We start from the raw sequence: 20,186 nt of genomic DNA, 5'->3' as shown, positions 1-20,186 counted from the left end.
GATTTATAGGATGGAAGTTCAGTCCCCCACTGTGCCTCCTTGGCGGGTGCTGGACTCGATGATCCTTAGGGCCTTTCCAGTTCTAAGGTGATGATATAGATGTTCTGTGCATGCCAGTTTATTAAGAAATGACAGATGTCCTGCTCTATGCTATAATGGACTCCAGTCCATAGATCTTCTCTTGTGACAACAAGCTGCACTGAACTATGCAGAAACATCTCATGATGTTCACCTGGGTGAAACCCATTGTGGGCATTTGCTTAAACACAGACTGTAATGTAGTAGATTCAGTGGGAAGGGGGACTAAGTTTGAAAACTGAGAGACTTCTATTCTTTAATACTGAACTCATCTCCTGGTTTAGTCTTATCATCCCACCAACTTATTCATGATCTAGTAAGGACCATAATCAGTGAGTCTTTCTTTCTTTCTTTCTTTCTTTCTTTCTTTCTTTCTTTCTTTCTTTCTTTCTTTCTTTCTTTCTTTCTTTCTTTCTTTCTTTCTTTCTTTCTTTCTTTCTTTCTTTCTTTCTTTCTTTCTTTCTTTCTTCAGTGGGGTCTGACTCACAACTGGAAGTACTGAAGTATTGAAATACGGACGTATTTCAGTGAGCTCTGCCTCTAGGGATGTACACACTGCATCATGTTTCACCCTGAGAGAGGACTCCGTCTGCTCTTTTCACTTTGAATGCACTGAATCCATAGGAAGAGCAGGTGCTTTGTGGATAATTCATTGATCCAATAAGAGAGTTCAGAAAACCAGTGAAAAGAAACAGAACAAAACAAAACATATAAAAACAAATAATAAAGTTATGCCAGCCTTCCTAATCAACCTGACTTGAGAATAATTTTCACTGTCGCCTTAATGTACTACAATACTAAATTGTGAATATGAAAGTAAGATTAAGCTTGTGATGGAATCTAGTTTAACACCACAACAATCATATTAACAGCCCATCTTCAGTCAAGATAATTACAGTATTTCTTGTTTATTTCCCTTTTGCTCCAAGACTATCAATATGAATTGCCATAAAGGAAAAAGTAAAGCATTCCACACACATTTCCTAATCACTCGTAATAACGATTGACCCTAATCTTAGATAAAATTGGAGTGATGATCACTGTTTCCATATTCTATATTTTGCCTTGGTGACGTTTGGAGACTCAGCCTCTCTCTGATTTCAAAGGAGTTACGTGTAGCTGCTTGTGTTGACAAGATTTGGACAAAAATAGTGGCCAAGAGTATTTGGTAGCTTTGTTCTGAGTTCTTGACATCAAACTAGTCTTGATTGGAGAGGGTAAAACCGAGAGAACCACAAAGTCCAAAAACAATTCTGAGCAAATGCTGCAGGCGCTGTCGAGGCTCTTAGACTCAGTCATTGAGTTTATCTTCAGCTCACTGCACAGTTAATTTTAGCTTTTATTTTATTTCATCTTGTGAAATACATCATAGTGGAAGAAGAAAAGGTCAGTGTGAAAGCAGCCATTTTTGTGTGCATGTACCTTTTAAGAAATTGTGGGGGGTTTTGTGGGGTTTTTTTTTGGTACAACGACATATCACTGGATGTGTTACACAACTAGGTGCCTGTAACGTCTTGCCCTTGTTGAAGAGCGCCTGGCAGTTCTCAGCTGGACTTCTACTGGAAAGTGATCACTCACTGCTAAAGCCTGTAAAGTAATGTAGCACAAGACATGGTTTAATTAGAAACAAGGTACTTCAGTCCCTGTTCTAATACTGTATATCACAAGTGCTAGGCAAAAAATCAGTCCTGTATTCAATAGCTTCTCTTCACCATTAGACAAAGTCATGGTCAAAGGTGGCCTCCCTTGCCCAACTGGGGGGAGCTGTTGCTCTAAGGACAGGAAAGTGGCCCAAGGATGCCCTAATTTGTTTAGCTTCCTGAAGCAACAGGCAAGATATTTCCCACCCCAGATATCCCATATATAATAGTCACATACTGCTCCAGAGGGAACAGGCGAGTCTAGGTGGCACAGGAGGGACTGTGTCATAGAGGAAGCTCTGGGGCATTGTGTGAGGGGACTGAGGAATAACTGGGGGTGTGTGTGGATGGGCAGGATAATTACTACTGCCCTACCATACACTTTCCACTTGAGGGCAGCCTTGAGGTATCTGTATAAATGGCTGGCATGTTTGTAGAAGCTCCAAATTAAGCAGACTGGAAAGTTGACAGAGGTGTCTTCACAACACATAAAGAAACATGGGGTGGTCAGTTGCACTTTGGATGTACAACTAACCTGTGTGATTTGTGCTGTTTCACACAGGCTTATATAGGAAAAGAGAACGTATAACCATGTATTTACGGCTCATCTTGCAACCAGGCCACTTCCGGTTTCCTCATCCTAATCTCATTTGACTTTAATCAGATGCATTCAATAAGGAATTCAAAATCTTTCCTAAGATGTTATCTTCATTAGGCCAACCAAAATCTTAAAAACCTGTGCAAAACTGGGTGCTTTTCATATTTTTTATGCCTTTTTAAGTTGGTCTAATGGAAGTATCACTTTAACATGGATTCTGAATGTGTTTTGTGTCAATACAGCTGTTCCTGCTTTTGTTTGCAGTCTATTATGTACTCCTGAGTCATACAATGAAAGCATCAATAGCTTGTGCAGGCAACAGATCGCTCCAATGCAAGCGTGGTCAACATATGGTCCTTGGACCTCATACCAACTCCATTCTTGCGATTTCCCACCACGACTGGTTGATGTCCATTAAGAATGCTGCCAAAATATGCCTGTTGCCAAATATGCCCTGCCTTCCTTCCCTTCTAGAAGGAAGGAGGCATTCTACTCTGCCCCACTAGGCTGCAAGTCTCTATGGTATGAGAGGACACCATCTTATATCCTAGACAGCTGCTGCAGTTGTCAGTACAGATGAGCACAAACTGCTGGTTTGGCAGTCATGCCAGTTTGTTCTTTGACCGAACAGATGTTCAGCACTTCCCAGCCTGCATCCTCTTGCGGGTGCCTACTCAGAGGCCGTGCCCCAGCTTCCCTGCCCTGCCTTCTCAAGGCTCTGCCTCTGAGTAGGTACCCACAGGAGGATGTGGGGTTAGGAAGTACCGAACACCTGCATGGACAAAGAACGAACCAGCACTAACGGCTGGAATGGCAGTTCGTGCCCATTTCTAGTTGTCAGCAAATTCTGAACGTGTGACTCCTGTTAGGTTGTGGAAATAGCTAATGTGGCCTGCCAGTGCTGGGTTATTGCCAGTCTTGCTCTAAAAGGTGTTATTTCTCATCAGCACACAGCTTGCTCCACACATGTATGCCCCTCATTCCTCTGCAGGAGCATGGATAATGGTGGATAATGGGCTATACATGTGATGTGCATTAGTTTCCTTTGTTGACACCTATGTGGATGGGCTCCGAATTGCCTGAAGGATTATATTCTGGGCTTGGGGTAATTTTTGCTTAACAGATCTACCTGGCCCCTATTCTTCCCTGTTTGCTACTAGTCTGTATCTCTTTTCCTAGACCTGGTCTTCTCTTAATTTGCTTTTTCATTTCTCACATTGCCCAGCTGGGGACCCAGGCCCAGTGGCAGATATAGTGGCTAAGATGAGAAAAGCCATCCATTTCTTCTGTTCCCGTGTGTTACAAACCTGTGCTTCAGTCATTGAAAAGGCACTCTGGAAATTGAAGATACGTGCCGAGTTTGGCACGATGGCATTTATGAGCTTATCTCCACGGAGCACAATCCTATATATAATAAGAGGCAAAAACGACCACAATGTGTTAGCCATCTGCTCGCTAACAAAAGAAATCTGTTACTGTCAAAAAGAAAAGGTTAGCAGTTCAGAAGTGTAGATTAAGTTTGCACAAAGATGAAAGCAAAATGGCACCAGAGGCCTGAAGCTAAAATTCTGACTGGCAAATTCCAGCACACACAGTGGCTTCTCCCTTCCCTTCTGCACAGAACTGGCCTTGCCAATAAGCAAACAGAGCCTGTTACCTCAGTCAGCAGATACGTATTGGGTGTTGCTTAAGGGCAGAAAACTTTTATTTTATTTAATCTGTTCTTACTCCACTTTAATTGCTAGGGATGGAAAGATGGTACATTTTTACTGCTACAGATGAGGACTTTTCTGTCACACATGTAGAAATCAATTGTCTGGCTTTGAATGCTGCATATTTTGAGTTGGTTAAAGGAGTGCTGTTTGCCACTCCACGTCAGGCAGGAAAATGTCTTGGGCTTGGCCTGCTTCCACAATATCATGACCAGACAGTGGGAGAATCTCCTCCTCTCCCCTTCTCTCTTCACCTCCCAGAAACCAAAGCATACCGAGTCCTTTCCTCCAACTCATTTTCAAACTTCCTTCCCTGTATGCCTTCCCTGCCTCTTACATTTGTACAGCAAGAAGGCAGGCTGACACAGCTTGATCCTGAGCAGGTGCATTCCGAAGTACTGTATGCTCCATAGAATTAAAAAAGGCCTTACTTGCTAACTACTGAACTCTCTTTACTCCACAGTTCCATGAAAGGGAGGGAACTAAGCAACAGTGAAAATACCTGAGGTGAATTGCTGCCAGCTAACGGGTTGCCATTTACATTCTTGGTTAGATGCCAGTACACACTCAGAAATGTGGGTGGTATCTGGTTAACTGGCAGCAATTTGCTGCTGTGATTTATTGGTTCCATAACCTAAGGTAAAGGTTCCCTTGACATTTAGTCCAGTCGTGTCCGACTCTAGGGCACGGTGCTCATCCCCGTTTCCAAGTCGTTGAGCCAGCGTTTGTCCATAGACAGTTTCCATGGTCACGTGGCCAGTGCAACTAGACATGGAACGCCGTTACCTTCCCACTGAGGTGGTACCTATTTATCTACTTGCATTTGCATACTTTCAAACTGCTAGGTTAGCAGGAGCTGGGACAAGCGACGGGGGCTCACTCCGTCACGTGGATTCGATCTTACGACTGCTGGTCTTCTGACCTTGCAGCACAGAGGCTTCTGCAGTTTAACCCGCAGTGCCACCAACCTTACTAACCAACAAATTTAGCTTTTCCTCAGCTTAGATCTGCAAATTGAAAATCTGCTGAAGGTGGTTTGTTACTATTCTGCCAGACATTCTCAACCACTATACTTATGGGGGACATACAGAGGAAGCCGCCTAGAGTGGTCATTTTGAACAGATAGGCGGGGCATAAATGAATGAATGAATGAATGAATGAATGAATGAATGAATGAATAAATAAATAAATAAACAAACAGTACAGTTTTTAGGATGGAACCTTTGCTTTGGAGAGTCTCGTGGTGCAATGGTTAAATTGCTGTACTGCAGCCAAAACTGTGCTCCTAACCCAGGGTTCAATTCCAGGTAGCTGGCTCAAGGCTGACTCAGCCTTTTATCCTTCCGAGGTCCGTAAAATGAGTACCCAGCGCACGGGGGAGGGGGGGATGTATAGCCTGTATAATTCACTTGTAAACTGCCCAGAGAGTGCTTGAAGCACTATGGGGGCAGTATATAAGCAGAACTATGCTTTTCCCCCCTTCTTTTTTGCTTCTTCACTGGACAGAGGTCATTCTAATGCACAACGTCTGGAAATGTTTTTCCATCTGCTTGTCTGCACAGACCTTAGTGCAAAGAGAAGTTTGAGAAGAGTTTCCTCAGGTACTGTTTTTCTCCTCACCTGCCTATTAACACTAATCACCCTGGCATTATCTGATGCACACTGCTGGGAAGAGAGGCTGCGTTCTGACTCAGGAGTATACTCATGTCAGATGAAGTCCTTGTTCGCCAGCTGGTCCTAGAACAAGGGAAGGGTAAAAGTACAGGCAGAAGGAGAGGGGGCTGGGCCATTAGGGGGAATTATTTCATGCAGACAATTGTGCTCAGACACGATTATCCTGGCTGTGTTAATGGAGGTCAAAATACAGCTTATAGGGGCAGGATAGACAATGCACAGTCTGATGCTGCAGCACAGCTAGGTAAAGGAAAAGGTTCCCTTTGCCATTTTCAGTCCAGTCGTGTCCGACTTTAAGGGGCGGCGCTCATCCCGCTTTTCAAGCCATAGAGCCAGAGCCTGTCTGAAGACAGTTTTCCATTGTCACGTGGCCAGCGTGACTAGGGAACGCCGTTTTACCTTCCCACCGAGATGGTACCTATTTATCTACTCGCATTTACATACTTTCGAACTGCTAGGTTGGCGAGGAGCTGGGACAAAGTGACGGGAGCTCACTCCATCGCATGGATTCAATCTTCCGACTGCTGGTCTTCTGACCCTGCAGCATACAAAGGCTTCTGCGGTTTAGCCCACAGTGCCACCACATCCCTTTTGCAGCACAGCTAGCTTGCTCAGAAATAAGACAAGTCTTCTACTTTTGCCTCCTAGACAATGGATAGTGTAGTGACCACACTAATGAAATGTTTGTAACAGTATATTCCATGGGGTCACGAAGAGTCGGACACGACTTAACGACTAAACAACAACAGTATATTACAGTGTGTCACATTGCCACTCCAGTGCATAATACTGCAATCCATATGAAGCCCACAGTGATTGATTGCAGCTTCATCTGCAGCCTACTAAGCCAAGAAACAGAAAGCACTGGAACGATGCCCATTTCACTCTATAAAACAAGTCTGCTGCAATCCAACCATGCCACAAATTCCAGCAGTCAGGGCCTGTACCACATATTCCTCCTGGTTCACAGGTTGGCTTTCCACGGATTAATAGCTGGTAGTGCTCCAGACCAATTGCTTCTCCAGTGAAGAGACCTAACACACCCTAATTACTCAATGTAATGTAACATGACCACGGAAGATTGTCTTCGGGCAAACGCTAGCTCTATGGGTTGGAAACGGAGATGAGCACCGCACCCTAGAGTCGAACACGACTGGACAAAAATTGTCAAGGGGAACCTTTACCTTTACAATGGGGTACGTAGCTGTAAGTCAGTACTGGTGGCCATGAAGTTCATGGCCTGTTTCTGCAGTGGAACTCTCAGTTTCCCTGACTGACACAGCCGGTGGTGAGGAACAACGGGAGTCCTGCAACAGTGGGAAGACCACAAATCTCACACCCTGCACCTGCTCTCTCACCAATCTGCACCTATACAACACTTGGAGTTTCTGTGACAGCCAGGTCTATCTAACTTGCCACAATGGCTACGATCTGCTAGTTAACAGCCTGATAGCCCTATTCCTGTGTTAACAAACCATTCCCACTTTGTCTATGTTCTGGATTCTCATCAAGGCATGAATCTCACCACCATGGACTAGATATAAGATACCTATATTTCTACTCTTGTGCCTGAAGAAGTGGGTTTTGATCCATGAAAGCTCACACTTAAATAAAGCTGTTCATCTTTTTAAATGTTCTACAATATTTCTCTTTCCCCCTTTTTCTTTTGCTGAGGCAGAATAACATGGGCATTTCTCTGGAAATTCCTCCTAACGAGGTAAGTACTAGGCAGCATATAACGGAGAGGCGATTGGGGAAATATCAGTGAGTCAGCTGTACAGCAAGTTGTTACCTGTCATAGGGACAATGGGTGCTTGCTTTCACAGTTGTATCAGTTTTGTCATCAATAAGCCAAACAAATTCCGTCTGATTCCTTAGCCTGATGTTCTTCCAGCGTTTCCGTGCAACGTAGCCACAGCCAGCATTGAAATCTCCCATGAAAATGAAATTCTGTGAGGTGAGATGGTTAAGACATCTCTGATAAAAACAGGATCGCTTAAAAAAAGAATTAAGTTGGAGATATACGCCTATTTTTATTCACCTGTTTTTTTATTATTGGGGTTGCTGCTGTTGGGGTTGAAAGGGATGAACAAAGGAATCCTATACTTGGGCCTGGGTTGCGAGAACTGTGGTCACCCTATCATGCTAGACTGAGCACCCAGATCTCAGACTTGGTCACAAGGCCCCTGAGGATTTTCTCTCTCGATTCCAAGCATAGACTCCAATTGCCTCTGTGGATTGGCAAGTGCAAAGAGGGACCTATGGGGTACAGCAGACAATTGAAATAGAAGAAAGCGCCAAGGGAGATGTGTGTGTCCTCATCACTTTTGCTGACTAGGGGATTTTGGGAACTGTAGTTCAGAAAAGTAACACTTTTTCAATCTCTCTCTCTCCCCCCCCCCCTCTCTCTGTGTGTACACATGAGAGACAAGGGTGGGGAAATATGTCCTTTATATCTTAAGGCAATTTGATTCCCCACTTTGCCTCGTGGGAGAAGAGCTACCCTGTGTGGTCTTGGGAAAAGCTACATGGTCCTAGAGCAGCTGTCCCCAACCTTGGGCCTCCACATGTTCTTGGACTTCAACTCCCAGAAATCCTGGCCAGCAGAGGTGTTGGTGAAGGCTTCCGGGAGTTGTAGTCCAAGTACATCTGGAGGCCTGAGCTTGGGAGCCACTGTCCTAGAGGGAAAGGCAAACCACATCTGAGAGTACTCAATACCCAGATAATGCTGGAAATGTTTGGAATCAGCTTGATGGCATGTCATTGTTATTACAGTAACGTCCTACAGGAACGCCAACCTTGTATGACCTGATTGCACCAGATTTTAGGACTTCATTCAGAGAAAGTACAAACATGCCAAGGTAACACCGACTAACCTCAGATGTCCAGCGCTGTCTTACATTTAAGTACACATCATAAAGTTCATCAATTTCCCGCACAGCCATTTCTGGTGTTGTATGCAGAGGAATTATCACAAATTCCTTGGCCACTTAATGAGTAAATGCATATGCAAAGATTATCAGTATTTCTCCCATCCTTCTATTGAAATTAAAGAAACTGACAAATTAATCATGGTTATGGCATATGCAAGGAATACAAGATCTTAAAGCTAAGATTCGCCTTTCCTTGTTTGTCTTCAAACCTTAGGAGACACTGAAGTCAAGAGATCACAGAAAAAACTGCTCAGAGTGTTTGAATCTGGCTTATTTGAGGTTCAAAACCCTGGTGCCCCAACTGGCATACAACTAGCAATAATTATGAGTAACACCCACAATTCTACAAATACCTATAGAGTAAGTTGTAGAGCCAAACTGGGATTGAAGTGTCCCAGACAATGTGACAAAGGATTGGACTAGATGGCTCAACTGGATAGGGTTGCTGAAGGTCACATAGAGGCGCGGTATGCCATTTGGTACAATTCTTGCATCCATATGGCATAGACATCTCAAGCAAGCCTCGTTCGCCCACCTTCCTTTAAAGGGAAAAGCAGAAAGGCCTTAATATGTTTTGTTAACTATTAGTGGCCTCAAGCATCTAACCCATTTACATTAACTTTGGGAGGGAAAATACTGGCTCTTAGTAGGATCAGAGCCAGTGTGGCACACAGACTAAGGAAGACCTTAGTTGAAATCCCTTCTAACTCCTAAACCTCACTGGGTAAGCTTGAGCCACTCAGCCCGACCTACCCTCACATGGTCTCTGAGGATAAAAACAAATAGGAAATCCTTAAAAGCTGCCTCGAGCTTCTTGAAGGAAAGGCTGTAAAAACACTTACAGAAAGGACCAAAGTTACTTCACAGCAGCTTCTGCCATTTTGTATCATGCAAGCCCTGGTGCAGTTTTTTTTTTTAAGAAAAGGGGCATGGGTGCCATTTTGAAAGGGAGGCACTAAGGCCTCCCATCCCACATGGCCAGGGCCAGGAGGTTTTCCCGCAGAGGGCTGAGGGCTGACACGAGGCAAAAACGGAGCTGTTGGAGCTTCTCTTGAGGCAGGAATGGCATCGCCACCTGTGGAGGCTTCCTAGCCACCTTGGCCCTGGCTGGCTGATGGCATTGTTTTTGCTGGGGAGGGGGCAGCTCCAGCAGCTCCTTTTTCCCTGCACGGAAAGTGGAAGAGTCTGCCCTGACCTTGGTGCAGGGGCAGGAAGCCTTTGACCGTTGGGCAGAAAAGGCTGGGCGCTGCCCCACATGGTTCTTTAACAAGAGTATTTGCATTTAAGCAGGACATGAGAAACAGGTGCTTTCATGCCTCTTTTCCAATAACTCACAGTAAAAATAGGGTATATAGAGAGCTGCTCCATTATAAATGTAACAAGCCTCTATAATTATGTACACACATACCAGTTTTTGGAGAATAGAACCAGACAACAAAAGGTTCCCTGGAAAGAGCATCTTCATCACCAGGCTGTAGATCAGGATACTGGTAAGTTTGCTTCACAGATACAAGTTTTGGTCTGCAAAATTATTTTGACATGTAGGAATTTTAACTTTGGTTATCATGTTAACAATTTTAGTTTGGCTTATTTTTAAGGTAGCTAAGAGATAAAACTAAAATCCACAACTGAAGCACATTTCTTGGTGAATGTATAAGCATTGTTAACTTGAAGCATCAGATAACTCTTGTGTACTACCCTGTTTTCCTGAAAATAAGCCCTAACCTGAAAATAAGCCCCAGTAGGATTTTTCAGGATGCTCGTAATATAAGCCCTATCCCAAAAATAATCCCCAGTTAAGTGAAACCCTGCCCTCCACCATTGTGCAGCAACCAGAAGAAGAAGACATGACTTTATTTGAATAAATGTGGATTGTTGTACATAAAAAAAAATCTCCTGAAAATAAGCCCTAATGTGTTTTTGGAGCAAACATTAATACAGTGGTACCTTACTAGACGACAATCTCGTAAAACGACGAATCCGCATGATGATGAGTCATTCTTATGGGGGATTTTCACTGGATGGTGATTTGGTCCATGCTTCTTGGACCGTTTGTTCGCAAGACGACAATTTTTACAGCTGATCGGCGGCTCAGCAAAATGGCTGCCCTGTGTTTTCGGGACCCATGCTTTGCAGGACAGCCATTTTAACAGCTGATCTGCGCTCGCATAATGGCTTCCCTATGGGCGATCTTCGCTGGATGATGACTATTTTCCCCATTGGGATACATTAAACGGGTTTCAATGCATTCCAATGGGGAATCACATTTCACATGACAATGATTTCGCTAAACGGATTATCATCGTTATGCGGGGCACCACTGTATAAGACCTTGTCTTATTTTTGGGGAAACATGGTATGTGAATTTAATGAAAACAACAACAACCTTGACTGGGAGCAGAAAATCACCATTTTCATTCCAAGCGATGTGTTAATACAACAACAACAACAACTAAACCTATACAGTCATGGCCAAAAATATTGGCACCCTTGCAATTCTGTCAGAAAATGCAACCCTTCTCTCAGAAAACTGTTGCAGTTGCAAATGTTTTAGTACTCACATGTTCATTTCTTTGGTTTGCGTTGGAACAACATGTACAAAAAAAACCCCAGAGAAGAAAAGTCAAATCTGATGCAACCCCACACAGAAACCTCAAAATGCACTGGCCAAAATTATTGGCATCCTTAACTTAATATTTGGTCGCATCCCCTTTGGAAAAAATAACTGAAATAAATTGCTTCCTGTAATCATGAATGAGTTTCTTACACCTCTCTGCTGGAATTTTGGACCACTCTTCTTTTGCAAACTGCTCCAGGGCCTTCAGATTGGAAGGATGCCTTCTCCCAACTGCTGTTTTGAGATTTCTCCACAGGTGTTCTATGGGTTCCAGATCTGGACTCATTGCTGGCCATTTCAGAACTCTCCAGCGCTTTGTTTGTAATAATTTCTGAGTGTTTTTTTTTAAAAGTGTGTTTTGGGTCATTGTCCTGCTGGAAGACCCATGACCTCTGGTGGAGGCGCATCTTTCTGACACTGGCCACTACATTGCACCCCAAATTTCTTTGGTAGTCATCAGATTTCATGATACCGTTCATACAGTCAAGGCATCCAGTGCCAGAAGCAACAGAGCAAACCCAACACAAATTTGAACCTCTACCATGTTTCACTGTAGGAACTGTGTTCTTTTCTTTCAATGCCTCATTTCTTTTTCTGTAAACAGTGCCATGATGTCCTTGACCAAAAAGCTCTACTTTTGTCTCATCTTTCCATGGTACGTTCTCCAAGAGGGATTGTGGTTTGGTCACATAAGTTTTGGCATACTCCAGTCTTGCCTTTGTGTCAGCGGTGGTGTTCTCCTGGGTCTCCTACCATAGCACCCTTTTTCATTCAGATGGTGATGGATAGTGCGAGCTGACACTGTTGTACTCTGTATCTGCAGATCAGCTCGAATTTGTTGGGAAGTTAATCCGGGTTCTGTATCCACCATTCGAACAACCCTTCGTTGTAATTTTTCAGGAATTTTGCTCTTCTGTCCACGTCCAAGGAGGTTAGCTACAGTGCCATGGGCTGTAAACCTCTTGATGATATTGCGCACAGTGGGCACAGGGACATTATGATCTCTGGAGATGAACTTGTAGCCTTGAGATTGTTGATGTTTTTCTACAATTTATTCTCTCAAATCCACAGGAAATTCTTTACACTTCATTCTTTTCTCCATGCTAGTGTCACAAGGTTGAGTCAACGTTTCTACATCTTAAATAGTTGCAAGTGTGATTATTATATTGCCCACACCTCTTACTTGCGACAGGTATGTCTAAATACAAATTATAGGAGCATCACATGCTTGAAAAGCAATTATTTCTTACAATTTAGACAGGGTGCCAATAATTTTGGCCAGTGCATTTTTGGGTTTCTGTGTGGGATTGTATCAGATTTGACTTTTCTTCTCTTTTTTATGTTGTTCCAACGCAAACCAAAGAAATGAACATGTGAGTACCAAAACATTTGCAACTGCAACAATTTTCTGAGAGAAGGGTTGCCTTTTCTGACAGAATTGCAAGGGTGCCAATATTTTTGGCCATGACTGTAGCCATAGCAGATGGAAGCATATATGCATTAAGAAGCATGCCAAGTTTTAATGGATATGGGGTCCTAGTTTGCATTAGCTGTCCTCTGTTTCTGCAAAATAGTATTTGCCCAGTTTTGCCAAGGGTTTCTGCAACAATTTTTCTGGGGAAGGAGCAAAGCTGCACAGTGGTGTGCTAGCCTAATTCATGTGCATAGCACGCACCACTACAGAACATACAACAAAGTACAACATCTGCATATATTAAAACAATGAATAAATTTAGGATTTGAAGGAGTATCCCCTCCTCTGCCGCTGTGGACACTCATGGTTTCGGATTTTTTAAAAAAAAATTAAAAAGGGTGGAATGAGAAATTCCACTCTTTGGTCTTAGTAGAGTCCAGTAATCTCCTTTGAAGCATAGAAGAAATAACGACACTGGCTGTCTACTTCAGCACAGGAATCAGATCCTAATGTGAGCAAAGGGCAAAACCCCTACAAGGCGTCCTAGGGTGATGCTCTGAACACCAGTTGCCGTGAAACATGAGTAAGAGACCACTAGTGCCTTTATGCGCATGTGACTGTCCTGTGGCAGCATCTGGTTGGTTACTAAAGAAAGAAAATGCTGGACCACAGACAGCTTTTCCCTAATCCATTCATTCTTAATGAATGAAGAATGGCATTTCTTAGCACAGCTAGCTGATGTTCTCCATTATAGTCTCCTAGGTGAGTTGTAGCTTTCATTAAGGAACTTTCGCTGAACAACTTTCATTGGGGAAGCTCTGCTGTTGAAATCGACTGCCCCCGCCCCCTGCTGTAGACGTCCACTTACTTATATGGGCAAAGGTGGGGTGACAGATAAGAAATTCTTCAAGAAACCCACTCACCCATTCTCAGCAGCATATTTGTAAAATATATATTATTCTTGTGTACAAAAAGACTGCAATCCTAAAAACACTTACTTGGGAGTAAGCTCATTTAACTCAATAGGACCTGTTTCTGAAGAAATATGCATAAGGTTACAGGCAGTATCAGGATCAGCACCTGTGGACTTGTTAACAAGCCAACTTGCTACAATAGGCCTCAACTCTAAGGAGCAGTTGCAGTTACACAAACACAATAAAATGTACTTACTTATAGAAAAAAGCATATTGTTCCTTATAGCTCTTTCTTCCTAATCTTTCGCTGGCCACATAACTGTATTTTTCCCGTGAATGGCTGAAGGAGAAAATGAAACTGATTTCAGTCTAAAGCAGGGGGGTCCAACCTTTCACCTTTCCTGGGCCACATTAGAAGATGAAAATTTGGTTTGGGCCGCATGGGGGGGGCAGCCCTAGCCGTCCTCCACAGCCCTGCTCCAAGCGCGCTTACCGGCAGCTGTGATCTCAGACAGCAGAGGCTACCAGCTTCGACTCCGGTGGCTTTATGGGGCTGGGAGGGGGTCCACCTATTGACGGGGACGGTGCGATGCAGTCACGCAGCCCCCCTCTCCCCTCCCCTCCCACTCCTTAATTCCTTCCTTCCCTCTCTCCCCCTCTACTGTTGTGACATGCCCTGGCCACAAGCGCCGGCAGTGTAACTTGAAACTTTGGAATTTCATTTAAATGCACTGGGCCACATTACGAGCTGACCTGGGCCGCATGCGACCCTCGGGCCGCGGGTTGGACAAGCCTGGTCTAAAGCATAGCTCTGTTTTTGCGTTTCCTTTCCTTCCCCCCCCCCCCCTTTTTTGGAAGAAATAATATGTCTAAAAGAGAAGAATCACCAGTACTTAACAGTTTTCAAAGAAGTAACTGTGCTAGTCTATGGAAGCATATTGGACAAAAAAACCCAAACAAACCAAAAAAACAAAAACAAAACCCACACACATTTTGAAGATGTACCATTATATTTTAATTTAAGTTTTTCTTGATCAAGTCTGCTTCCTTAAAATGAATGGAAATGGACTTGACTTATGAAAGCTTACATTTATTAAGTTGCCACAACATTTTGTCTTTTAATTTTGTTTTTGTTAGCAATACTGTTAGTGCATCTGGTTTTGATATTTGAAGAAATGGTTCACTGCTTAGTTAGCTCAGCATATTTCCCTATCTGCAGTGTGCATAATTTCAAGTACTGTACAGACAAATAGATACCATGCAACTTTTAGGTCCCATAAGCCAGAGCTAGCATGGCCCATGATAAGCAATTTTGAAATTTCGAGAGTTGTTGCTTAAAACACTTGTACAGCATCAAAATGCCTCCCTCTAGAATACAATTTTGTACATAACTGTGAGCATGAATGTGTATACACATGCAAGTGTTCACGTGTATGCGCGCGCGCGCACACACACACACACACACACACACACACACACACACACACACACACACACACACACACACACACTCCAGCAAGGGGGCTATTGGCCCTGATCCCCTGTCTTGTCTTCACTGTTTCTGCTTTACCCTTGTCCTTTTCAAGGATTTGAGCCATGCCAGTCGCCACAGAGAAGAGAAGACAAAGGACCTTCTGCTTGCTTTGATCTCTTCCTTAGAGCTATGTTCAGGATTAAACCCAGAAGGGAAGTTTAAGCAAGTGGGTAGAGTCGATGTTGGTAAGAAGGTGCCCATTATGAAAAGTGCATTATGAAAAATGCAGAGGGCATTTAGCCGAAGGTGAGACTGTGCATTTTAATAAAATTCAATTATGCATCTTACCTATTCAGTTTTTCTAACAGGAAGGGGCACATTCTGTTGCTGTTGTCCTTTATTTCCATTAGCAGCATGACATCACAGCGAGACATGATCTGCAGGAGTATACAAACTGTCTCATTTGATGGATTTGAAAATGCTAAAGCACTTGACTAATCCAGGCTTTGCTTACCCCAAGATACCTTCATCCATTAAAAATGATGGACTTGAGAATTCTGATCTTACAGCAACCTTATCTGTGACCTGCTGTGTTAGTGAGAAGGCTGCTGTAACACTGTTTGAGACTAACAGAGTTATTTACAGATATATTTTCCAGATATATTTTCCAGATATATTTTCCAGATATATTTTGCTTTATGTATTCTAGGATCCCAAATGCAGCAACATTAGCTGAGCTGCTATTTGATGTACCAGTGTGTATGGTTTTCATTTGAATTGTGAAATCTCTAAGAAGCCTGAAGTTGATCCATGAGCTCTCTTTCTATATGGCATCTGTTTTCACCCTAATGATTTTTTTGTTATTTATGTACAGGAAAGCAAAAAAGGTCCAGTCCCCATTCAGAGGTGAAATCTTGTTTCCTTCTGCAAAGTCGTTCTATGGAAACTATTAGTGCCTGGGGGTGGGTGGGGACTTTGAAAGGTAAGAATTCACTCTATAAACCTCTGGTAATAAAGGACCATATTTATGCCTCTTGTTCTAAACATACTTGTGTGACTTTTTACCAAAACAAAGACTCACAGGTAAATCAGAATAGTATTATAGTATTCGGATCTCTACAGAAGGGTTGGGTATAGGTGCTATATAGAAGGGAAAAACTGGTTATAGATTATAAAATACTGGAAGAAGATCCCTTCACTAAAGGGAAGATGTCTAAGACGATGCCAAAGTGCTGTGTTACTGAAACATCTAAACTAGCTTAAGGCCCATGTATAAGATCATAGTTGGGCGCTCTCTGCTAACTGAGAATAGCAGTCACCCTCTGTTACCTTGCAAAGGCAACCCCTACATAGATTGTGTTACAGTAATCCAGCCAGGATGTAGCGCTAACGCACATGTCACTGTGGCCAGACCAGACTGCTCAAGGAATAGGCACCGCTGGTGCACTAGTTTTAACTGTGCAAAGGCACTCCTGGCCACCATCAAAAGAGTGCCTCCAAGTCCTATCCTAGAGAGACAGGCCAGAAGAGGATACCATAGTTGAGGGTATCAAAAGCCGCTGAGAGCCACACTCCCCGTGTACGGCTGCTGGCTGGCATAGGTCATCCACCAAGACAGCCAAAGCAGTCTCAGCCCCAGAACCAGGCCTGAAGCCACACTGAAACGAATCTAGATAACCCGTCTCCTCCAGGAATCCTTAGAGCTGAGAAATCACAAGTCAGTAGAAACTCAGGTCATTCACTTCTTAGCAACAGATCTCACTGGATGACTGTCTTGTTCTCTCTCATTATCTCTTGATTTATTTTATCTCCTAGATGGTCAAAACGATAAAAACTGGTTTATTGCTGTTCCTGTGGCTGCTTTATCATTATGTATATGTGTCTGCAATTTTATTTATACGCCTGTTGCATTTTATAATTTCATTGTATCATTGTTTCATTTTGCGTCTGGAAGTCATCTTGTGAACAAAATTTTTGAAAGAGGTAGAAATGATTAATGTAACAGTGATTGGTATCCAGTTACCTAGGGGTAAGACCTGTTCTGGCCTTGTTTGTGAACAGAGGTACAAATAAAATAGAAGCAACGGTAAGTGGTAGGTGAGGGATACATGTTGTTTGTCTTTAGACCTTGTGGGAGGAAGAACAGGAGAAAAGACAAAAAATACAGATTAAGAAACGAAGAATGTGTTTCTTTTGCTTTAGTTTGCAATATGAAGTTCAATCTGAAGCTGACTGTGACCTTCAGCTTCAGAAAATGGCCTTGATAGAATAAGAACATGGTAAAAACTCAGTAGGAGAGCATAAGTTTTTTTTCATTCCTAGGTTCAATACATGGCATCTTCAGGTCAGTATGGTAAGATCCCTGCTCAAAAGTCTAGAAAATCAGTCAGTGTAAGTAAACAACTGTGAGCTAGACTGACCAGTGGCCTGCCTCTTCTATCCCTCAGTCTAAAAAGTAAAGCAAAGAATCAATCAATTAATCTGTGCTCTTGAATCTAGAACTGATAGTGACAGGAGATCTATACAAGCATTTTAAGTGCTATCTTGAGTTCTGTCTGCACTTGTCATCTAAAATGGCTCCAAATAGAGCATACTGCAATGTGAAGATAGTAATGTCTCCTTCTTGCTGAAATGCATCAGATGCACAGGCTGTTGAATGGCACTCATCTAATTAAAGTCCCTGCATCCTTGGAGATTGTTAATCATACTTTCATTGTGGTCTGCATTTGCTCAGCTTGTCTTGTGATGATAAGTTCTTCTTAATGAGGCCTGAGTACTCTTTGATTAAGACAATTAAAATGCCAGCAAAATGAAGGAACATCTGATGAGACGGCTGCTAAGAGAACATCCGCCCCCCCATGTCCACATCAAATACTATAATCATTTATCAGGTATATTTGCAACAGCATTCATATTGTGCTCTGCTAGATCCAGTGCGCAAGTAAACCTTGCTGAACACAAATCTGCAAATGGATTTTTGTGCTCTTTGAGACACAGTTCACTAACCTAGAACTCACCTGTGTAAAGTTCAAATGCCCTGAAAGAGGGGGGAAAAAGTCCCATCCTCCTGCTGTATATTTCTTTAATTCTGGAGGATGAACAACATACCTTTACAATGATGTCCAAAATTTCTGGTCTTGTTCTCTTAGCTTCTCCAAATGACCTCACATTAAAAGAGCAGATTTTTAGGCCAAAAGCTGCATGAAGAAAGAAGAGCAGAAACAGAGAGACACGCAACATCCTTCCAGCTGGGCCCAAAGTAAATGCAGCGAAGTATATGTCTCTCCTTCAGCATTCAGCTATGCCAAAACTCCCTGGTGAATTGGACTGTTATATACTTCATGACCACTATGCAAATTATGAAACTTTTCACCAGCTTCCTCCACAGTCCATTCATTTCTTTATTTGGCAACTAACATCTGTTGTTGAGGAACTTGACATTCTGCCTCGGAGCATTACTTAAAATTTGAGCCAACTTCAACAATTGACTCTGTCTCATCTGAACCTCATAATAGGATACAGCTTGGATTACGTATGGCAGCAGCGCGCAGCCATGTCCGATCTGTTCACACATAAGTGGGAAAAGCCCTGATTTTTGGAGTAAAAAGGGGGGCATAGCTAAAGGACCTGGCTCACCAGTCCTTTCTGCTGATGGTGCTCTAGGACTGAGGCTACGCAGATTAAGACAGCAGGGATCCCTGGCCTCATAGCCAGGTGCTCCAGCACACTGAAGTATCCAGCCAGGTAATTTTCCTCTAGCCAGCATCATTTTGGGGGTTGCAGGTCCCACCTGGGGTGGAGGGGGAGCGACACAGAGCAAAAGGACCATCTAGCCCAATATTCTGGCAGCGTACTCTCAGGTCTCAGAAGCTGCCTTTTCTGTTGCCAATTCTCTGGGATCTTTGTAACTGGAATTGTGACGACTATATCTGGAGTCTTTTAGATGCAAACATTGTGTTTTACCACAGAGCTATGACTCTCTCACACATTTACACCTGCACATGTCTGCAAAAGCAGCCCAGAAAAGTTCCTTTTTCAAAATTAACATTCTCACAATGCCCCAACACCACGGCTATGCTGGCTACAGGATTTGGAGAACTGTAAATAGTTCATTTTGCAGCTGCCTCCACATGACCCTAACCCACCTCTTTCTTGTTTCTAGCTGAACAACCTTCTTCCTACCAAACCCAAAATGGAGAAATATTAGACAAAAGCAGAAACAGAGACTGATGAAGACAAAGCTGGTTCTTTCCTAATATCGGTTGGTTCAGGAGACTAAAATACAGAACTACGTCTTTTGATTTCAGTTTGTGGGATATCAAAGTCAAAATCTCTCTCCCCCCGCTCCCCCTCTGAGAGGCTCTTCATCTTTAAAGTTATATGGCAAGCAATCATAGTATGGTCTTCTCAGGAGTAGGTAATCCTTCAGGCAGAGAGAAATGGCCACCGCAGGCAGCCGGGCACCAGGAGTGGTAAACTGTGCCACACACACCATGGGAGGGCCCGTGTTGCTGCCAGCATCACTGCTGTCTCATTCTCTAGAGCGAGCCAAGGTTCTCAAATGCCTGGCGTTGGTGGTTTCTTGGAGCCACACATTTTGGGCAGGGTGCCCTTGGGAACCATCTGTTCTACCAAAGTCTGGCTGGCTCTGAGGAAGAAGTCTGGAACATTGACGTCACTGCTTTCTTGTTTAAGTGCTCCTTGTTAACATTTGAGGGCTAAGAGGAACTGAAAGAAATAAGGCAGCTACTGATTTGGGGTGTGTGTGTGTAATATGTATGAAAATGGAAAATAGGAGCTGAGTTTTTTAATGGGGAAAAGGCCAGTGAAGATTCACAAAATGGGCATGTCCAGTTCTTGCTCCTAAACTCAGATGCATTCTTGCCGGGATATTGCCAGGCAAGTCAACTGCACTGTGTTTGCTGCTGTTCTCTAACCTCCTACTTCCCTGCCTTCAAGGGGACCAGAATAATAGTTAGCTGGCTTCTCAATTAGCATTGCCTATTCCTCTTGGAAATCCCATTTCTCATTTCCTGTTTCTGCTGTGAGTTCCCCATGCAGCCTTGGGTTCTTCCCACAATGCTGGTTGTTAAGACAAAGAAAAAGATTGTCATGGGTGAAAAAATATTTGC

General features: G+C 43.2%; 2 protein-coding genes across 3 annotated transcripts in view; one reads left to right on the top strand and one right to left on the bottom strand.

Annotated features, from left to right (window-relative positions):
* ABHD6 (abhydrolase domain containing 6, acylglycerol lipase) overlaps positions 1-20,186 on the top strand; it is an 88,778-nt gene that overhangs the window by 9,603 nt on the left and 58,989 nt on the right. The window lies entirely within an intron of this gene.
* On the bottom strand, positions 971-18,372 carry DNASE1L3 (deoxyribonuclease 1L3). 2 transcript variants are annotated; one of them, XM_020799889.3, is made up of 8 exons: positions 18,163-18,372; positions 15,403-15,491; positions 13,837-13,920; positions 10,044-10,156; positions 8,579-8,691; positions 7,495-7,652; positions 3,624-3,720; positions 971-1,665 (listed from the first exon to the last, which is right to left on the bottom strand). In XM_020799889.3, exons 1-8 carry the CDS (start codon positions 18,292-18,294, stop codon positions 1,567-1,569), a joined length of 885 nt encoding a protein of 294 aa, XP_020655548.2. In that variant the 5' UTR covers positions 18,295-18,372; the 3' UTR covers positions 971-1,566. The 2 variants fall into 2 exon arrangements, with proteins under 2 accessions (XP_020655548.2, XP_072845680.1); XM_072989579.2 differs by lacking the exon at positions 18,163-18,372 and adding an exon at positions 17,078-17,098.

This window comes from Pogona vitticeps, chromosome 2, assembly GCF_051106095.1.
Source record: "Pogona vitticeps strain Pit_001003342236 chromosome 2, PviZW2.1, whole genome shotgun sequence".
Lineage (NCBI taxonomy): Eukaryota > Metazoa > Chordata > Lepidosauria > Squamata > Agamidae > Pogona > Pogona vitticeps.
Note: the sequence above shows the minus strand (reverse complement) of the source record. Positions and strands in the feature narration are given on the sequence as shown.

Bases quoted from the DNA above. Each gene is read 5' to 3' on its own strand.
- DNASE1L3 (XM_020799889.3), bottom strand. From the start codon at position 18,294: ATGTTGCGTGTCTCTCTGTTTCTGCTCTTCTTTCTTCATGCAGCTTTT. The intron at 3,721-7,494 runs GTAACAACTTGC...TATTATATATAG, and splicing joins ACCCATTGTCCCTATGACAG to GATTGTGCTCCGTGGAGATA. The intron at 1,666-3,623 runs GTTTGTAACACA...ATTACTTTACAG, and splicing joins TTTCAATGACTGAAGCACAG to GCTTTAGCAGTGAGTGATCA.